Source organism: Camelina sativa, chromosome 9 (genome assembly GCF_030686135.1).
Source record: "Camelina sativa cultivar CO46 ecotype springtype chromosome 9, ASM3068613v1".
Taxonomy (NCBI): domain Eukaryota; kingdom Viridiplantae; phylum Streptophyta; class Magnoliopsida; order Brassicales; family Brassicaceae; genus Camelina; species Camelina sativa.
In genome coordinates, this window is record NC_141888.1 from 41,190,408 (window position 1) to 41,209,479 (window position 19,072).

Consider the following 19,072-nt stretch of genomic DNA (forward strand, 5'->3'; position numbering starts at 1 on the left):
TTTTATCGAAATATGTTATTTTTTATACTGGTCTGATTTGAAACTAGCAAAATTTATTAATTTATATTGTTTATTAATTTGTAGAGTATTAATTTATAGAGATTTTTGTTACATTTGTAGCCTTAATTAAGTTTCCTCTAATATCAAGTGCCATCGAACAGTCTTCTCCATACAAAAAAAAAAGTTCACTGAATTTTCTAGCTATAAACTGGACAACTTCTTTTTAGTTAAAAATTAATATCTCGAATTTAGAAAATATTTAATTAACAATTAAATGTGATCTCTTACTTAAACGATGTGATGAATTTTACTTGAATTAAGGATTCTCTGTATGTTCATTATAACACAATACGTACAGTTCAAGTTTCCTCTTATATTGATTGAGTGCCATCGCGGTATCACACAGTCAGCAGCAACGCTTCCCCAAAGTTGAATAAAATTGTCAAGAGACTTGGTGGGAGTTTCCTCCGACAAACTTAAGCCATCTTCTATTGGTCGTTATTTTTGATCCAATGGGCATCCTTCGGCATGTCTATTGTCTTCTATCCCCAACTCACATCGTCTCGAGATCATCACACAGGGCAACATAACTAAAATTTTCTTTTGACTTTGGTTTTCCCTTTTCATTAATTCAATTATGGAAAGAACAATAAATTGATATCTTCACCAACTAAACTCCATGACTACATTTTTCAGCCAAAAAGCTACAAACCGACAAGAAGGAGTAATACATACATGGTGATCTTTTCACAATAAATTGATGAATATTTACATTTATTTTTAAATTATAATTTACATTTATACATGCTCTTTTCCCAAAAGCAATACATATGTGTGGGGTAGACCTAAGCATGTGTACTGTGTAGTGTACACTATTGCTCTATATAACTCTTGCGCGCTTTGGGGTTTGATAAAAAGTGAAGACATGATCTCGTCAAGAAAATATAAACGATGTGGTTTGGGAGCTGCATTGTTCATTGCCTATATCTTCTTCTTCTCTCTCATGTCTTTACACTACGTATCTGGTATAGATCCAAATCCTTAAAATTATTGCCCATTTTGAGTAAAATATAATTAAATCTGTTTTATTAATCTCTTTCTGGTTTATATATATGTAGCAGGTCATGATCATCAACAAAAAGAGAAGGAACCGGTTCGGGGTTCAGAGCCTCCCAAGTGTGTGAACAAGTGCCTGAACTGCAAGCCTTGTCTTCCTTATCTATTTGACATTCATGATCATGGTGCTCATCATGATGATGATGATTATAGTGAAACATATTATCCCGTAAGGTGGGTGTGTAGATGTAGCGACAAAGTATTTGAACCGTGAGAATAGTTTCAAGAATTAAAACATTATGTAAGCGTGTTGCTTCTCATGGATTCATGTTTGATGGTTTTCATGTTTTTTAAAAAAAAAAAAAAAAACTGATGATGTGTTTGTGGGGGTAGTATATGTGTGTCTCATTTACGCACCATCCACATGCGTAACAAAATTGGTCTTGGCTTTTAATGGGCCTACAGAGGGGAGCCTTAACAGATAAAGTGAGGACATGGGCCGACTAATTAAGCGTAAAAGCTTCAGACTCCAGTACCGAAGACTTTTTTCTTTAAGGTCAAACCACGATTCTTCACCGTACGTTTTTGTTTACCTGTGTTTGTGTTTGAGATAATGACCGTCTCAATATATCGCATCTTATTTTTAACTCGACAGCGCCTCCGTAGAATAAGAAATTAATTATCGAATATTTCTGCTTCAGGCATCACATCCTAATGATTCCCTTATGTTCATGTACTTATGGGCTATATATACCAATCAGATTCATAATTTTAATGTTTGTGACCGATATCCATAAACCAAATTTATGATGATTTATTTATCACCTCCGTAACATGATCACAATCTTATGTATAGTGTGAAGAATCTCACACGTAACATTTTCTTCTCAAAGCTTCGAAAGAAACCCTTAAATAAACGTTATTATCTGCTGAATACATTTAATAATCAATAGCGTGACAAGAGAACAGAGGCCGTATAGTTGATAAAAGCATGAGAGTGATGACGACGAATGTGAAGCATTGAGAGATCTCTCACCGCTTGCCGTACGTCTTTGTCTGTGTTCGTCAGCTTAAGTCTATAAACGTGTCAACTGTTGTATCGGTCCGAGATTGCACTGTAGCTGACAGTTACGTTTAAGTTTGTCTCCATCTCCTACGCTACGCAACCCCAGCACCGTCAATTTTTCTCTAAGAAACTATGTAATGATGGGGACAAAAAAAGGCGAAAGGTGAGTCCCACTTTCGCCCATGTGATTATGGTCAACGTGTCAAAGTACTAGAGGCTCTACGTTTACTACGATATAATTTTGCTATCAATCTATGGAATGGTCTCGTCCGTAGAATAACTTCACTATTTTTTTCACTTGGCTGCAGGTGTCAACCAATAATATGAACACTTATCTTTTGCAGTCTAAAATTAAATTATGCGGCTTACCATTCATTATATAAAGACTCTAGTAGACGACTGACTACGTACTCATTTATATAAGTGGTGTTAGTTTAATGGAGTTATTAATCTAAAGTAGTTGGCACCCGAGTAGGTTCATCATGTTATTGAGAAGCACATCTGCTCCGATACTGAAGTCGTGGCTTCCACAACACTGCTCGAGAGAATCGTCTCCGGACCAGGAGTCACAGCTCCAGCGCCGGTCAAGATCGTTGTCTCTTTTCTCATCAAAGTCCATAGATGGACACACTGGTGAGCAGTTGCACCAACAAGCTCTCTCCGAGCACAAGGGTAATGTTATTAAATCAACAACAAGCAACGAGAACCACACCGAAAATACAATACCACGCAGGCAACGCAGGTCATCTTTAGATGAAACACGTTACACGAAAAAGACGACTTTGAATCCGTCGTCAACTTTCTTAGTGGATAGGCTGTTCTCGAGCTCAGGACTGGGAGAAAAGGCCAGTTATGATGACGATCGTCTGGAGACTCTTGTGAGTGGTGGTGGTGGTGGGATGGGCAGCAGCGGCGGCAAGATTTGCAACGGCGGTGGTGTCGGTGGAAGTGGTGTTGACGGCGGCGGAAGTGAGGACGCTACCGATTCGTATTACAAGGAGATGATCGACTTGAATCCAGGAAACTCGCTTTTGACTGGAAACTACTCTAAGTTCTTAAAAGAGGCAAGTAGGATTGTATCAAGGAAAATAATATATAGTAATAAAAATATCTTTATTCGTATATACTAATATACTATATAGGATATTTTATACTACAAGATATTTATTTAGTAGAAGATTCCATATATACACGTGTAAAGATTGTACTGCATATCCCGTTTAGTTTCAGGAAAAAGCGTAGTCGTAGAAGAGAAGAAAGAAACGTTCTCATCGAAAAAAATCTAATGCATGCATATATATATGAGTATATGACAGGTGAAAAGAGACATGAAAAAAGCAGAAGAGTATTGTGAAAGAGCGATTTTGGGGAACACCAACGATGGAAACGTTCTTTCCCTATATGCTGATCTCATTTTGCACAACCACCGAGATCGTGAAAGCGCCCACTCGTACTATCAACAAGCCGTCAAAATGTCCCCCGAAGATTGGTAAGTTGACAATCTATGATCAAACCATTTCACAAGCCAAGGACAAACACTCGGGATGCTATGCTAACAATATTGTTATAATTAATGGTGCAGCTATGTGCAAGCTTCATACGCAAGGTTTCTATGGGATGTGGAAGAGGACGAAGATGAAGGAGAAGAAGAAAAAGAAGAAGAGCAAAAGAGTGATGATATTAGCTATGTGCATCCTCCAACAACCATGTTCCGTGATTTTCCCCATCACACTTCTCTCTTACCGCATCATCGTAACTAATAAGACACCATCCCGTATGTTCGTATTAAAATAATTATAACATATAGATGCATGTTTAATACTCATATGCAAATGCAATATGCGTGTATAATACATGTTCATAATATTGTGTAATATGAATATGGTTTTCTATGTGTCTCTATGTTGTGTTATAAAGTATGAAATAGAGAAAACATTAGGCATTTGTTTGTCAAAAGTATGATAGAATTGGTACAAATCGATTTTGTTGACAACTTGACATCAACCAACTTTAGCCAATCCACAGATATTTTGTTGACAACCAAAATATCTGTTGAGAAAAAGGAAAAAAAGAAAAAAAACCAAAAATATCTGGTTCGTACTTGGGCCTAGACGTTTTGATTTCTCGTTAGCAAGCGATTAAGAAACCCGCAGATTTTAGTGGGCTATTAATGGGCCATAATTTTAATTTAATGCGGACCATATCACGGAAACTACATAACGATTCTAGGAAATAGCCGAAGAGGTGTGAAAGATTCATATTCATTTACTCTCTCTCTCTCTAAATAGTTGATCTTAGTCCAGCTAAAAGAGGAATTTTTTTTTTTTTTGGCTATTATGTCAATGGAGAGAGAAATATAGTACTGCCTTGCATGAATCACAAACTTGTTATTATTGTTTGGTCATATACACCGACACCGTAAGGGTTTCAGATTTTTTTTTTCTTTGGAGATGAAACTTTTCGTCCATGTAACCAAGTCAAAGTCGTGAGTAGTTCACATACTTATAGTTTTGTACCATAAAATAAAATATAGGGGACTATTTGACACAATATTCTATGCTATCCCTATCTCCCATAGATTTGGAGTATTATATATGGTTGAACCGTCCTACAAAAGGCTATTATGTCAATGGAGAGAGAAATATAGTACTGTAGATGGAACACCTTTAAGGGTATTGGTCGCTTTGACTAATGTAAATTTTTACAAATCAATAGTTCGAGCTGTACAACTTGTAACTTTTTGCCTAACTCACCTACAAAAGCGAAATTAATTAGACAAAAAGATATTGTTATCTACAACTAACTCCATTGGTAAACCTTTTTTTTTTCTTCAAATGAAACAGCTGTAATTGAGTAATTCAAACCAAACAACTGATTACAACAACATCAAGTGAAAGAAAAGACGAAATTACGAGATTTGTCCAAATCGTTACTTTCAAGCCGACAGATAATTATCCTCACTCGGTTTTGCGTCCCACCAAAACAAAATAAAAGAAGAAAACAAAAGAAAAAAAGGAGAGAAATCAAATCAGTGATCTTCTGCGGAAGGGTGCACCTGTTCTTACCAAGCTCAAGGAGATCGTCACCGTAGATTTGATCAAGCACAAGAACCAAACCCATGGCAAAGGCTCCATCAAAACCGGGCTTCACGTTCAATGAGAAAACGTCTTTCCCAAGCATCACGTTCGTTGAGGCATCCACTTTGCGCCGTATCTCCGCCACCTTCCGCCTCGTCTCGGCCTCCACAACAGTGCAGCTCCTTTGCCCGAAACTACCTTCGATCAGGTACTCGCCGCACATGTAGTCCCCGTACACCTCCACCGTCACGCTGTTCCTCCCGATTATCGACGATCTCCTGACCCCAAAGATGGGTTTCTGACCGTCCGATCTCTCCCCGAGATAACCTTCCCATCTTCGTCGCAAACTCGGCCTCTGTTTTTTTAAAAAAGGAATACAAAAACAGAGTAAGTAAGTTTCAATATCATATATATATATAAAAGAAACGCTTTTTGAACCCAATAAAGAAAAAAAGAAAAGAGAAGCCAAGCATTTAAGCAAGCACCTTTCGTCGGAGGGTGAGGAGACAACGGCCGTGAGCGTCCATGAGGACAACCTCGTCGGTGTCGCGGGTGTTGGGGCCACCGTAAGAGTCCACACGAAAGACCAATCTGCCCTTGCAGTCGTAAACCTCGAAACCATCGCCGGTGAAAAACAGAGAAGTTTTGCGAACAGTGAGGCTTCTTTCTTCCCCGTGTATAAATTCATCGTCGACGAGCAAACCATTCTTCATTTTTTTTTCGAGTTTATGATTGCTTGTTAGCTCTAGAGAAGACTTGTGCTTGCTACTAGCTCTTAATTATTATTATTGGGAGAGGGAGGAGGAAAGTGAAGGTTGGGGGAAAAAGGAAAGACAACGAGTGCAAGATTTATAAGAGTGAAAGACCACGACACGGTCCTCCTTTTACCCAATAATAAGAATCTTTTTTACCCACGAATTTTACTGTTTAAGCTAATACGTACTTGACACGTGGGGCTGACTCCTCGCCTGATCTTTTTTTCATTATGTTGTCAATTTAAGTACATAGATGCGCTTCACTCCACCTTTTATTTTCTTTTTTTTACGTCACGTTAAACGTATTTAATGTACCATCGCGTATTTCATGTACAATTTGTTTTTTCAGTGTTTCTTTATACCGTTATACGTACGTACATAAAGTTATATCTAAAATACACATATGACATAGTATAATATTTCATAAAATTCCAACCTCTATGTGATCTTAAGTATATATCTTTCAGGTATTCATAGATATATCTCAAACATTTGACCAACACATATTGTGGTTTGTGTTATTACCCTCAATGTATCACCCTTCTGTTTCAGAATCGCACGAGTTGAGAAACATTTATTAAAAAAAATATGTAGTATATATTTAACTGTTTTCATTTAATTAATGTACTTACTAACTATTACATGTATTATTATTCGTGTACTTTTGAAGATTCTTGTTTGACTGTCTTCGGCAAACCTGTAACCTTCCATTACTTCTTTCTTTCCGATCACTGTTTCTCCTTCACTCCTTTTTCCTATTCTTACAATATTCCACATATATTATACAACGATTAGACCATCCACAATGGTGTGGGACTTTTTTTGGTCCCCCACATTTAATACTAATATTTTGAGGGTTTCTTATTTTTAGTAGGAGCATTGGTGTGTATTTGGGTTTATGGTTTAAAACCTTACTTGCAATAACTACCAAAACTTAAAGACCAAACAACAAATGTCTAATCACAATTTATGACAAGTACACATTACAACTACCAAATTAAACAAGAAACTATGAACAAACAACACTAAAATTAAATACAACCAACTACACAACAATGCTACCAATTTATTACAAGTAAACATTACAACTACCAAATGAGAAACCTAAAAAAAAACACAACCATACGAATCAATGCGAGACATCATACGAATGACATTGTTAAAAAAATTTATCCAAAAATCATACGAATGACAATGACTATCTTAATCAACCAAAAGTTGTATCAAAATCAATGTCAAAAACATTTTACCAACCATACCAATGACACAACAATCACCAAATTGAAAACCTTGATAAAAAAAAATTTAACCTATCTCAATGTTAAAAAAATAGACCGAGACACAAAGATGATGATCCTTTAACATTTAAGAAAAAAAAACCAAAGTTTAACGATACTCAATGTTTTAAAAAAATTTTGACCAAGACACAAACATGTTTATAAGATCAACAACTACAGCAAAGGACAAACGACACAGACACAACTCGATCTTCACACAGAGACATAACGATCCATCGAACAAATGAAAAAAACAAAAAAAACACCAAAGAAACATAACCTAAATCATTTACCCTAATTCAATATCCCTAAATCAATAACCCTAATTCAATAACCCCAATTAATTAACCCTAATTGAATAACCCTAATTCAATTACCCTAATTCGCAAACCCTAATTATCTAACCCTAATTCGATAATCCCAAATCCCTAACCCTAATTCGATAATCGGCGCCAATCAAGGTTAAATCTCATGTAGTGGGAAGAAGACTAACCTTATTTAGACGGATATCATCGGGAGAGAAGCTCGAACCGCCGGACAAGCTTCGGGTGACAGGGACAGATCGCTTCGGGAGAGAAGATCGAACCGCTGGACGTCTTAGGTATTGAAGATCGGACCGGCTTCGGATGCGACAGAAGATCGGCTTCGTTAATCTGGCAAGATTTTCCGGTGAAAAGAACAGAACGTCGTGGAGGATCGAATCGCCTTCGTGGTCGCCGTCAAGAGGGAGAAGAAAGAACTCGGGATGATTTTGTCTCCCGAATACATTTTTTTTAGACCTAGCTTATTCGAGAACAAATCACACGGCTACACGTGGCGAAGAGGACGGTAAAAAAACGTCCCCAAATAAGAACCGTTTTTCAGATATTGGGCTTTTTTCATTTAAATTTAAATCCAATAAATATTGGGGACGGGCCAAATCCACGCCATTGTGGATGGTCTTATACAATCACTACAGATCAAAAGCTTACTTTTTATCTTTCTATCTTTAGTATTTGTTTAAAACAAAGCATCTATAGATTCCCCCCCCCCCCCCCCCCCTCTATTGTTTTGTTGCTATATAAAATATGAACCTTCCATGTTACCATCTCTAGGTCCATGATCAGCTAAGCTAGTCAATAGAATAGTACCAAACTTGTTTTAAATTTTGGTTCTCAAATCGAAACGAATTAAAACTGTGGAAAATGTGTGTTATATCTCGAGCGACCCCATATAATAATACACATATTTGTTGTGTGTGTATATATATCTATTTGCATTATTTCAGTTTTCAAATAGACCCATCAAGTGGTCATGTATCGGAAATAAAGATTCTCACTCCCATAATTGAAGATAATAATCCTAACGGTCCCATTAAAATTAAATATTATATATAGAAGTAGCATATAATTTTTTTTTTTCTCAATATTGTAATTTTGGATGATAGCTAGGAGTCTAGCTAGTGAAACTTATATATAATCACTGTCATGGATTGTGAATAACTTATATAACTATCATTTAATCGTAAAGACGTTTTTGAATTTATATATTACTTGTATAAATTTGATCTTTTCTGATGGGAGAAAGCTTCTCACATCTATAACTTTTGACAAGATTATAAGATTATATATAGATGTGTACGAATGGTTCCATGCGTACGTTATAGAGCGCATGGATGCAGTGAGAGATTAGTTGGCTCAACCAACGATCAAGAAGCCTAGATCTCCTTCTCAGTGCAAGGAAAAAAATTTGATGAATTCCAATATTTTTTTTTATTGTTCTCTTTCAACATATGTCATGACCATTACGAAATTCATTTAACAGATCAAAGGAGGTAAATTCCATAAAGTAATTTCCGTTTGGGTTTAAATTAAATTTATTTTGAGAAAATAAATAAACTGTTAAACAAAAGAGAACGGGATATTTTATAGATATTTTATTTTGTTTGTTTAAGGGATATTTTGCTGATATATCTAATTAGGTCAAAAGTACACCTGAATTAGGGATTGAAGATTGTTTCAATAAATATATATCTAATTTTAGCTAATTTTGGATGTATAATATAAGTCCAACGTTCGATCTGACCCGATTGAGTAAAAAGAAGAAAACGGGTAGGAATCATAATGGTAAGGTCGGTCTCTAACCTCCAGAAGGACCAGCACTATGATAACGATATTTAACGCATGTGCACTTAGTTTTCTCAACAATATTTAGATCCGTGCCTGTGTCATTTCTTTTTCCTTCTTCAAACAACATAACATGTATCATGCAATTGTTAATTTGCGGGGTGATTTTACACAATATTAACACCAAACTATATACTAAGTAGTCTCAGTTAGGTAAAAAACCCAGTCAGCATCGTCTAAACAATGATTAATCTAACTTCCCTCAAAAAATTACGTGTATTTTTTGTTGGTCAGACACAATTTTCTAGATTATTGCAAACTAGGACAAAAAATTCAAACATAAAGTAATTGTCATAATCTCGACAATCAAAACACCAGCTCACATAGAAATATTTTTATTAAAAAAAAAAATTATTGTTCTGCATGAAGAAAATAAGAAAGAAGAAGAAGAAAACAACACAAGATTGAGAATCAAAGAGCACACTCGAAACTGCAAAGGTGGTTAGAATTAGCCAGTAGGATATAACTGGGGCATAGGCCTAATCTCGATACCATAAAGAATAAGGCCTCTCTTCTCAAAAGGCTTCTTAGTCTCCTTGAGGCTCATCTCTATCTCACCCATATCTCCTCTCCTTTTGAAGAAGTGTCCCAACTCCACCTCGTACCAACCGTCTCGTCTCATAGCAGCGCACTGAGCTTCTTCTTCAGTGCCTGGATTTTGCATGAGACTCACCAGGGAAGGCTGAACATGATCATCAGTGTCAGGCAAGACAAGGGATGCCTCTACAGGCTGGCGAAAACCGTATGGAGCATCGTTCCACTTAAAGACAAGGTAAGAGGCGTAGAGGGTGTCATCGGAGAGAAGGCTCATGTTAATCTTTCCAGTGATCTCAAGCCACCATACCAAGATCAGCGCAGCCACTTCTACGAATCTGTTAAGAAGGAATAACGCAGACGAGGAGGTCAACGTCTAGACAAGGATAGGAAGGTAGCTTGTATGGAAAGAAATAGACCTGGTATTAGGTAAAGTGATCCACTGCCAGTATCTTTGGTCATGCCCCCAAACAATACTCAAGGACCTCGCTGCCATCATGTAGCACTTTTTACCACTCTTTCTCTCTAGAGAAAAGCTCTGCTTTGGTTACATTAATAATGCAGTCAAAATATGATATCACAGGGCAAAACAAAAAAGGCATTCCAATGATCATCTTGAAGATATATATTCAAGCCCAATAGATTGATTACACTATTTACACAGGTTATGGATCTTCGACTACAATGTTACATAGGGAGATTTGCATGAACAGAGCTTTTAACTTTTGCAGAATCATCTACTTATTAATTATGAAGATGAAGATGAAACAAATCCATTCGACCATATATTGATAAAATAAGATAGAAATCGGATCAGATCAGATCGAAAAAAAAGAAAGTTACCAGATGGGCGTCGTTGAGAAGAAGAGGGTTATGGACGAGGGAGAAGAATAGTTGTTTCCTGGTGGTAAGACCAGCTGGTGCCACAAAGCCAGCGGGGAAATCAGACGGCAAGAAATGATTCCAGACATTGTCGGATTCTGCGGCGGATCTGAAGATCCTGGAGACCGTCGATGATCGGCAAACGTCAGCAATCGTTGTCAAGGAAAGGATCTTGGCGATGCAGTCCTCTGGCAGCGTATTCATTTGCTTGCTCCTAGCTCACACAGATTTATCTTTGTATTATTGTTACCAATCTTTTTCCTTTTCTCGGTTAATATGTTTGTACTAGACTACGATATGAGCATCGTCAGTGTTTATATGTATAGAATAGTCTCCCACAGAGATTTTAATGATTTAAGAAGGAAGACGTGGAAGTCGTGCATTTAACTTAAGAGTTAAGATGGATACACTATTCAAAGTGTTAACTTGGAGATGATGAAGCACACCTGTCTTTTTCGTACTCGGTTTCCAGATTTTGCATGACTAGAGTAAGCAAACCATCCACGTGTCCACCTTTCTTTGCTTCCCAAATCGCAACTACTTAATTATACTGTATGTGATTTACTCTTATCTGCTATATCCAGGTCATCAACTAATCGTTATATTCGAGGCACTTGTGATGATCAGAAAAATCAAAGATTAACGGGCCATACAGTGGGCCATATTCTTCTTTTATTTTCACCCATAACCCAGTTTCTTTTCTTTTTTGTTTTTATTTTTTTTCTGGTGAAAAATGTTTATGTCCCTTTTCAGATGATGTATAGTATTTTGGACAATTCCTTTTCGCTGAGACGATCGATGATGAGTAATTAATTAATTTTCATATGTAGTAGGAGGATCTGGAAAATACAAAGGGATTTATAAAATTTAAATTTATGAAGAGAGTAAAACAAAAAGCATTAGAAGAAAAGGGTTTTGGTTGGATTCGTTAGCTTACAACACAACACACTATCATCATCACGCACTTATTAGCTTTCTAATTATCGAGAATTTTATGACCCAAAAAAAATAACATTATGATCATTCTAAACCGGATATCTGACTCCAGCAGCTAATAGCCTCTGCTGCTCCAGCTGCAACCATATTTAAGTAAAAGTGCCCCAAACTTATTCACATCAATCATTATCATCCCGATATATATATATATACAGTATGTGCATAAATTACTATTAACAAATTAAAGTACCTGGAAGAGTTCATGCATCATGTTCTTGAGGTAATGATACTCATGCTCTACTACTTCAAGTCCTCTCATGCACCTGATAGAAGCATTATCATTTACAAGTACAAGAGAGCATTTGAATTAGATATTCCCCTATTTACCACAAAAATAGCTAGCTAGCGTTTAAATTAGTAGTACCCTGGGCGGTTGCTAAGCTCGGAGGCAGAGCGGAAGGCAACACATACGTTACGAACCCTACGAGCACCAATGCTGGAACTGCTTCCCACCAGCTGATTCAGGTGCAATCCTATTTTCTTGTAGTCCGAGAATTCTCTATCCACCCTGCAAGTTACGTTCATTTATTTATTTACAATCATATCATTCATGTACATATTAATTTTCGAACAAATTAAGATGGACGGAAACACAATACATATATAAGTAAAAATAAGAAAATGAAACTCACAGCAATAATCTGAGGTTGCGGAGTAGCTTCTCGGATTCATCAAAGTAGATATTAATGACATCATACACAAAGTTTGGTGAAGTCTCATCTTGAAGCTGCTGAAGTTGCAAGAAATGCTCGTCAAGCACTCCCTGGTGGAATAGGGAGGCTAGGAGCCGGTTGATGTCGGCTTGAAGCCGGTCCACACCCAACCCCAACATCCACAATGGCACACCCGTCTTTCCTCTCTTCAATCTTTCCTCTTTCTTTCTTTTGCTTTTTTTTTTTAACTATTGAACCAGTCTTCCCTCAACTCCTATACCTCGCTTTTGGGTTCGTTGAGAGGTATTTATAGATTATATGCATGACTGAGGTGATGTGACCCACTTCTTCTATTCAAATTTCAAAGAGTCAGGTTTACCTTTTTCCCCCACTTTTTACTCTTTCTTTCTTTCTTTCTATTAGACTATTAGTACATTTTTTTATTTATTTATCCGTGAGAATGAAATATGAAGTTGTTTCACGCGCGTGTAAAATAAGGGGTTTAGTGGAGGAAATGGGTAACAATCGAGGAGAGTGTGGGGAATAAACCGGACCGTCACAGAAAAAAGCACAACTCATAAACACTGTACAAAGTGTACTTGCTACCGACAAATTAAGACTCAGTGACCGGCTACAGCCGCCTGCCGGTTACCCCGCGTGACTCTGCCAATAGCGGCGTTCTTCCCTCCCGACAACCCCCTGCGACCGGCTTATCCTGTCAGATCAGGTTACGCCACCCGCAGCCTGTACATGTTTATATTTCTAAGAGTTAAATATATATCTCATCTGCCTTCTTAAATCAACAACTTTACAGCAAAATTAAATACTATGTACTATTATTATTTTTTTCTTCTCACAATTGATATTAATCACTCAGAATAACAAAGTATAATCAAATATAGTTTCATTTCTCGGAGAATGAAAGCACATAGAACGAATTATTGATTATATTCTATCAAGTTGTATAACAGAAATGTACATTAGATTAGTATCACAAATTAATCCACTACTGGCACAAGATATAATACTAGACTAGTAGTTATATATACCTAGATGAAAGTTAAAAAAATGTGGGCATGCATTAGTTTCTGAGACTGTAAACGAAAGAAAGGCCCACACTTTGTTGCTCCCTCGTATGACGCGCGACCTTTCCCACTAACTTTGCAGTGAGTGTTGTTCGCTATTTTCCATGCTTCAAATTCAATCCATCCCTTCTCTATTTCTTCTACCATCTAAAAAGGTTTTTCTCTTTCTCGATGTAATCAATACAATCATATATTTTAAAATGAAACCAAACTAGAATACAAGAAAACACAAGCACAACACAGAAACATGCGTGAACTGTTTCCCCAAAGAACGTAAAATATTCATCAATACTTAAACACCAAAGATTACAAGTCCTTTAACTAGTTTTTAATCCTAATGTCAGTACTTTGTAATTATTTTTGACCGGAAATATTTGTAACATACACTTAGTAAACAACAACCTGCTGCCGTATATGTATAGACTATAGACTAATAGAGATGGTTTAGTAAGTATTTTAAACCTCAAAGAAGGACATAATAGTTGAATCCCGACCAATATTTTTGGTCACAAAAAATATGTTAACAGTATATATTTCATTATCGTGTATATGAACTAGTACAAGTTTATAGCTAAATTCCAACACGTCTGGTTACGTGATTTCTCATAACATTGGTATTACATCGCTACATATATATGAATTGAGTTCATGACATATAATACTCCCTCCGTTTCAAAATATAGGATGTTTTAAGCAAAGCACGCAGATTAAGAAGACTTTACTTTTAATAAGTTCAACCAATCAGAAACAATACTGCATAATATAAAATACTAAGCTAATCTAAAAGTTGCATTGAAATTTGAAAACATCCTATATTATGAAACAACAAACTTCTCTAAAACATCCTATATTTTGAAACGGAGGGAGTATATAAATAATACATATATTTCTGTCACGTACAATAAGGCCACTAATCATCTTCTTAATTAGTTTCCGTGGAACCGAAAAGTAGATAATTATGTAGCGGTAATTAACGAAGAATTTGATAAGAGCACAAAAAGCGTGCTCATACGTAATTATTGAGAGCTACTCTAGAATTTATATGAGAATAGCTATATTATATAGTATTGTGAATGCTATAAAAATTACTGAAAAGAAGAAAGAGCGTGCTTGGAAACAGAACAAACAAATACTATAAACATGAGTATACTTTTTGTTCCAAGTTATTAGAGTAAGTAGTAAAGTGGAGCGCATATATAATGAGTAGATGCTTTTTAAGGTTATATTACCGATTAAAACTAGTGATGAAATTATGATTATAGAATTATACTGTACTAGTACAAGAGCACTGAAATTGTCTCATTCGTACGCCATGCTTGTTTGCGGCCCGTGCCTGAGTACCCTATTCACTAAACTAATCACTACCCTCTCAATATATCATAACTCCTATCATTGTTTTGTTTTTTTTTTTATTTGTTCGATCCATATAAATAATTTTGCTATCATATAAATTTGCCTTTATAAATATATATATTACAGAAGAAATTGGATTGATATGTTCCATCTCGTCATTCCTTGTTTTGATAAGTTCTCTGTTACCAAACAAACATTATTTTCCCCGGAAGGCACTATAAAATATGTAAAATTTTGGTAGAGGAGAAGACTAAAAGTTGTTGCGAGTTAGAGATCTTGAGCTCTTTAGAGCAAAGCGGATCGAACCGCAGCGATAATGTCAGTTAGAGAAATGAGGCCTTGTAGCCCATCGTTCTGGTCCACGACCCAAACTCTGTGTACACGTTTCGTGGTGACCATACGGATTACTTGAGCTAAGGTTGATGTCACGTGACACGTCACGAGCTCCCTCCTTGGTGTTGACGAAGCAGCGGTGAACAAGGGAGTTATTGGGATTTTCTCAACAAACTCTAGCGCGTTTAGCGGTAACCAAGAACGCAACGTGGCTAAATGACATCCCTTTAGATCACTCGCCGAGAACGTTCCCACTACTCTCCGGTTTCTACCCTGCATGCACCAGAACAAACACCAATATAATTAATCAGAGCATCTAGCTTCATCTATATAGTCTATAGAAAGATATATATAGGTAGATATGTAAGTGTAATTAGTGTAAGCAAAGTCACGTACGTCAACGAGCTGTTTATGATCCTCTTCCTCGCTGGAGGCTTCAACGATAGGAACGGCATTAAGCATTGCCTTACTCATGCATTTAATCGCATCCTTTACTCTGGCCTGTATATAACAGAGACATTTCTCTTTAATTAATAATCTGATGGAAATTCTCACTTCTTTTTTTTTTTTTTTTTTTTTTAAACTTGATTATTTAATTTACCTGGCTGGTGAGGGCTAAAACGGTGTCGTGTATGGCGGAGAGATCAGTGACGGTGTGGGAGAGGATACCTTGGAGATGAGAGGATCGGTCGAGGAAGAAAGAGATGAGATCCATCTGAGTCAGCATTGCGTAAGAAGAAGCCGACTCCACCAACTCAGGTCCTGAGATATTTTCTATGTTGCTGTTCATTGGAACCAATACTCTGTGGATTCCTTTACTCAACATCTCCATGCAATCCATTATGCTGCTTTCACAATATTAGAGATTTTTTACTTTATATGCAAAATTTTTGCATAACATTTTCTGATTAATGTCGGTTAGTAAGAACTACAATATTAATCGAAACAACTAATAGTTGATGATAGAAAATAGCCGTATATATACTTGGTCATAGTAAAAAAAAAATCTTACTTATCACTAGTTACAATGTTGAGAAAGTGTAAAACATTAATAAACGAAAAAATAGTAGACATATATATAGCAATAATTAATCTTCAATACTAACCCGGTATTAGGATTGAGAGACCAAAGGCTGAGACCCTCAGGGGAATGACCAATGATAGAAGAGACAGGAGCAGCCATTTTCTTATCGAGCCCACTCTCGCTGTCGTCTCCTTCACCGGCGATGTGAGCCACAACATCGAGCATCGTCACCATTCCTATGTACTGTTTCCTTGCACTGCCGGTCTGTTTATCCGACTCTACTATCATTGACCCGCCGGCCCCCAGCCACTGGCCTGGTTTGGCAGCCACCGGCACAGCTATAACTCGGTTTGCCACCGGTTTCATGATCATACCAAGAAGAACGGTCGTTTTAGTTTTTAGTAACAATGTTTTATATGAATTAAACGGTCAAGTACTCCAACAGAAAGAAATATATATGCATGATGGTTTACCATGGTGTTCAAGGCATCTGCCAGAGTGGCGTTATCGGGAACTTGGACAAGCCGCCGCTTGTCAACCATAAGATCTTTGACCTTGAACTCCATCAGACGGCTGGACGACTGCATGAAGGTGGTGGTGATGTGTTTTGGGTGAGTTGAGTGAACAGATAGTCGAAGAAAATGGGACAATGCTGATATCATTCTTTAGTTTTTTGTTCTGATGCTTCATACTTCATAGTTACTTCAATAAGACATGTATGGTTACTAGGAAGATGGCACGTATTACATGTGTTGCTCCATGGCATGTGCTTTTTCGAATACTCAGACCACGCGTCCGTTTTTATTTATATTAAACATTAACTGTAGTTGTTAGAAAAAACGAAATGTAGTGACTGATTTTTATTTCCTCCTCTTAATGGGGGCCCGGCCCACCAAAGTATATAGAAAAAGAATGAAAGGAGCTGGTATCGGGTCCCGTTAATTAAACGGGTCGGATTCAGAGCCCCAACACAAGGCGAATATCTCGTGAAAGCAATAAATGCAGGAATCGAGAGAATCAGAAAATTTTGGTTTATTTCGCTACTCTTCCGAGTTATATATCCCGTGAAAGCCATTATGACATTCATGAACGTTTTTTTTTTGGACCCACCATATTTTTCTTTCTGTAGTGTGTGAACGTTTCTATGATTATATACACGCCCTACTATACAAATTTGAAGAAACCTAAAACGTAATCACACAACAACCAACCAAACCAAGTTGAAAAGAAAAAAATGGCACAATTCCGCCAAATATTCATTGTCTTGTCTATCATATATCCGTTAGTCACATCTTTCACCGTGATCACATCCGACTCGACTGCGCCGTCGGCTCTGATCGACGGCCCACAAACTGGATTCACAATGACCAACGACGGCGCTCGCACGGAGCCCGACGAGCAAGACGCCGTCTACGACATTATGCGAGCGACAGGCAACGATTGGGCTGCCGCGATTCCTGACGTGTGTCGAGGCCGGTGGCACGGTATCGAGTGTATGCCCGACCAGGATAACGTCTACCACGTTGTCTCTCTGTCGTTCGGAGCACTCTCAGACGACACGGCGTTCCCGACCTGTGACCCTGAACGCTCTTACGTCTCTGAGTCCCTCACGAGGCTTAAGCACCTTAAAGCCTTGTTCTTCTACCGCTGTTTAGGCCGCGCCCCGCAGCGGATACCGGCTTTTCTTGGCCGCCTTGGCTCGAGTCTTCAGACGCTGGTTTTGAGGGAGAATGGCTTTTTGGGCCCTATCCCTCACGAATTGGGCAACCTTACCAATTTGAAAGTTCTTGATCTCCACAGAAACAATCTCAACGGCTCCATCCCCTCCTCGTTTAACCGCTTCTCCGGTTTAACATCACTTGATTTGAGTGGCAACCGGTTGACTGGTTCGATTCCCGGTTTTCTTCTTCCGCAGCTGAACGTTCTCGACTTGAACCATAATCTATTAACCGGACCGGTTCCATCCACACTCGAGTCCTGTGGATCGTTGATCAAAATCGATCTTAGCCGAAACAGAGTCACTGGTCCCATCCCGGACTCGATTAACCGGCTTAACCAATTAGTGCTTCTGGATTTGAGCTATAACCGGTTGTCAGGCCCGTTCCCGCCTTCTCTCCAAGGGCTAAGCTCTCTTCAGGCTTTAATGCTCAAAGGCAACACAAAATTCTCAGCAACTATTCCGGAAAACGCGTTCAAAGGGCTCAAGAACTTGATGATTCTTGTTCTCTCCAATATGAACCTTCAGGGCTCCATTCCGAAATCGTTGACTCGCTTAAACAGTCTCCGGGTCCTTCACCTGGAGGGCAACAATCTAACCGGAGAGATTCCTTTTGAGTTTCGGGACGCTAAGCATCTAAGCGAGCTCAGGCTCAACGATAACAGTCTGACAGGTCCAGTACCGTTCGAGAGAGACACAGTGTGGAGGATGAGGAGAAAGCTGAGGCTGTATAACAATGCTGGTTTGTGTGTCAACCGGGACAGTGACTTGGATGATGCATTCGGTTCAACATCTGGTTCAAGTCTCAGTACGTGTGATGGAGAAACACCGAGACCAGGCCCTTCTTACGGTCCAGCATCTATCTAGAGATGACGGTGATATGCCGGACGGAGTTACGGGCGTGTCAAGCGGTTTCAAGTCTTTGGGGTTCTCCTATCTTCCTGCATTCTTTCTTCTGTTCAATTTCATCTGCTAATCTGAGGGATTATAAAACTGCTGTAAATATTTCCGAGTTTATTGTTAGATGCTTTCTCTCTTTTTGTTCAAAAAAAATTGAAAATGATCTTAGCCTTCATAATCACATAAAATTTATTCTATC

The 19,072-nt window shown here is 37.8% G+C and overlaps 5 protein-coding genes and 2 pseudogenes across 9 annotated transcripts; 3 read left to right on the plus strand and 4 right to left on the minus strand.

The window, feature by feature from the left end:
- The first annotated feature begins 925 nt into the window (after positions 1-925).
- On the plus strand, positions 926-1,396 carry LOC104714366 (EPIDERMAL PATTERNING FACTOR-like protein 8). The gene is made up of 2 exons (XM_010431702.2): positions 926-1,025; positions 1,119-1,396. Exons 1-2 carry the CDS (start codon positions 926-928, stop codon positions 1,328-1,330), a joined length of 312 nt encoding a protein of 103 aa, XP_010430004.1. The 3' UTR covers positions 1,331-1,396.
- A 604-nt stretch (positions 1,397-2,000) lies between these two features.
- LOC104703433 (uncharacterized) lies at positions 2,001-4,064 on the plus strand. Of its 2 annotated transcripts, XM_087467491.1 has the most exons (4): positions 2,001-2,285; positions 2,431-3,186; positions 3,439-3,611; positions 3,705-4,064. In XM_087467491.1, the coding sequence occupies exons 2-4, from the start codon at positions 2,605-2,607 to the stop codon at positions 3,880-3,882; spliced, it is 933 nt and encodes a 310-aa protein (XP_087323617.1). In that variant the 5' UTR covers positions 2,001-2,285; positions 2,431-2,604; the 3' UTR covers positions 3,883-4,064. The 2 variants fall into 2 exon arrangements, with proteins under 2 accessions (XP_087323617.1, XP_010417746.2); XM_010419444.3 differs by lacking the exon at positions 2,001-2,285 and having other exon boundaries at positions 2,399-3,186.
- Positions 4,065-5,088: 1,024 nt separating this feature from the next.
- Positions 5,089-6,034, minus strand: LOC147939344 (protein LURP-one-related 5-like; annotated as a pseudogene). Its single transcript, XR_015565085.1, has 2 exons — positions 5,685-6,034; positions 5,089-5,554 (listed from the first exon to the last, which is right to left on the minus strand). The product of XR_015565085.1 is annotated as a protein LURP-one-related 5-like (transcript).
- A 3,681-nt stretch (positions 6,035-9,715) lies between these two features.
- LOC104714370 (F-box protein PP2-B11-like) lies at positions 9,716-11,240 on the minus strand. 2 transcript variants are annotated; one of them, XM_010431704.3, is made up of 3 exons: positions 10,774-11,240; positions 10,350-10,468; positions 9,716-10,268 (listed from the first exon to the last, which is right to left on the minus strand). In XM_010431704.3, the coding sequence occupies exons 1-3, from the start codon at positions 11,014-11,016 to the stop codon at positions 9,845-9,847; spliced, it is 786 nt and encodes a 261-aa protein (XP_010430006.1). In that variant the 5' UTR covers positions 11,017-11,240; the 3' UTR covers positions 9,716-9,844. The 2 variants fall into 2 exon arrangements, with proteins under 2 accessions (XP_010430006.1, XP_087323966.1); XM_087467840.1 differs by having other exon boundaries at positions 10,350-10,471; positions 10,774-11,166.
- Positions 11,241-11,652: 412 nt separating this feature from the next.
- On the minus strand, positions 11,653-12,766 carry LOC104714371 (pseudo histidine-containing phosphotransfer protein 6-like). Its single transcript, XM_010431706.3, has 4 exons — positions 12,441-12,766; positions 12,173-12,316; positions 11,999-12,071; positions 11,653-11,885 (listed from the first exon to the last, which is right to left on the minus strand). Exons 1-4 carry the CDS (start codon positions 12,638-12,640, stop codon positions 11,838-11,840), a joined length of 465 nt encoding a protein of 154 aa, XP_010430008.1. The 5' UTR covers positions 12,641-12,766; the 3' UTR covers positions 11,653-11,837.
- Positions 12,767-14,988: 2,222 nt separating this feature from the next.
- Positions 14,989-17,024, minus strand: LOC104714372 (SNF1-related protein kinase regulatory subunit gamma-like PV42b). 2 transcript variants are annotated; one of them, XM_087464290.1, is made up of 5 exons: positions 16,726-16,988; positions 16,339-16,609; positions 15,834-16,077; positions 15,629-15,733; positions 14,989-15,505 (listed from the first exon to the last, which is right to left on the minus strand). In XM_087464290.1, the coding sequence occupies exons 1-5, from the start codon at positions 16,916-16,918 to the stop codon at positions 15,185-15,187; spliced, it is 1,134 nt and encodes a 377-aa protein (XP_087320416.1). In that variant the 5' UTR covers positions 16,919-16,988; the 3' UTR covers positions 14,989-15,184. The 2 variants fall into 2 exon arrangements, with proteins under 2 accessions (XP_087320416.1, XP_087320415.1); XM_087464289.1 differs by having other exon boundaries at positions 15,834-16,080; positions 16,339-17,024.
- A 346-nt stretch (positions 17,025-17,370) lies between these two features.
- Positions 17,371-19,070, plus strand: LOC104714375 (protein TOO MANY MOUTHS-like; annotated as a pseudogene).
- The last annotated feature ends 2 nt before the right edge of the window (positions 19,071-19,072 follow it).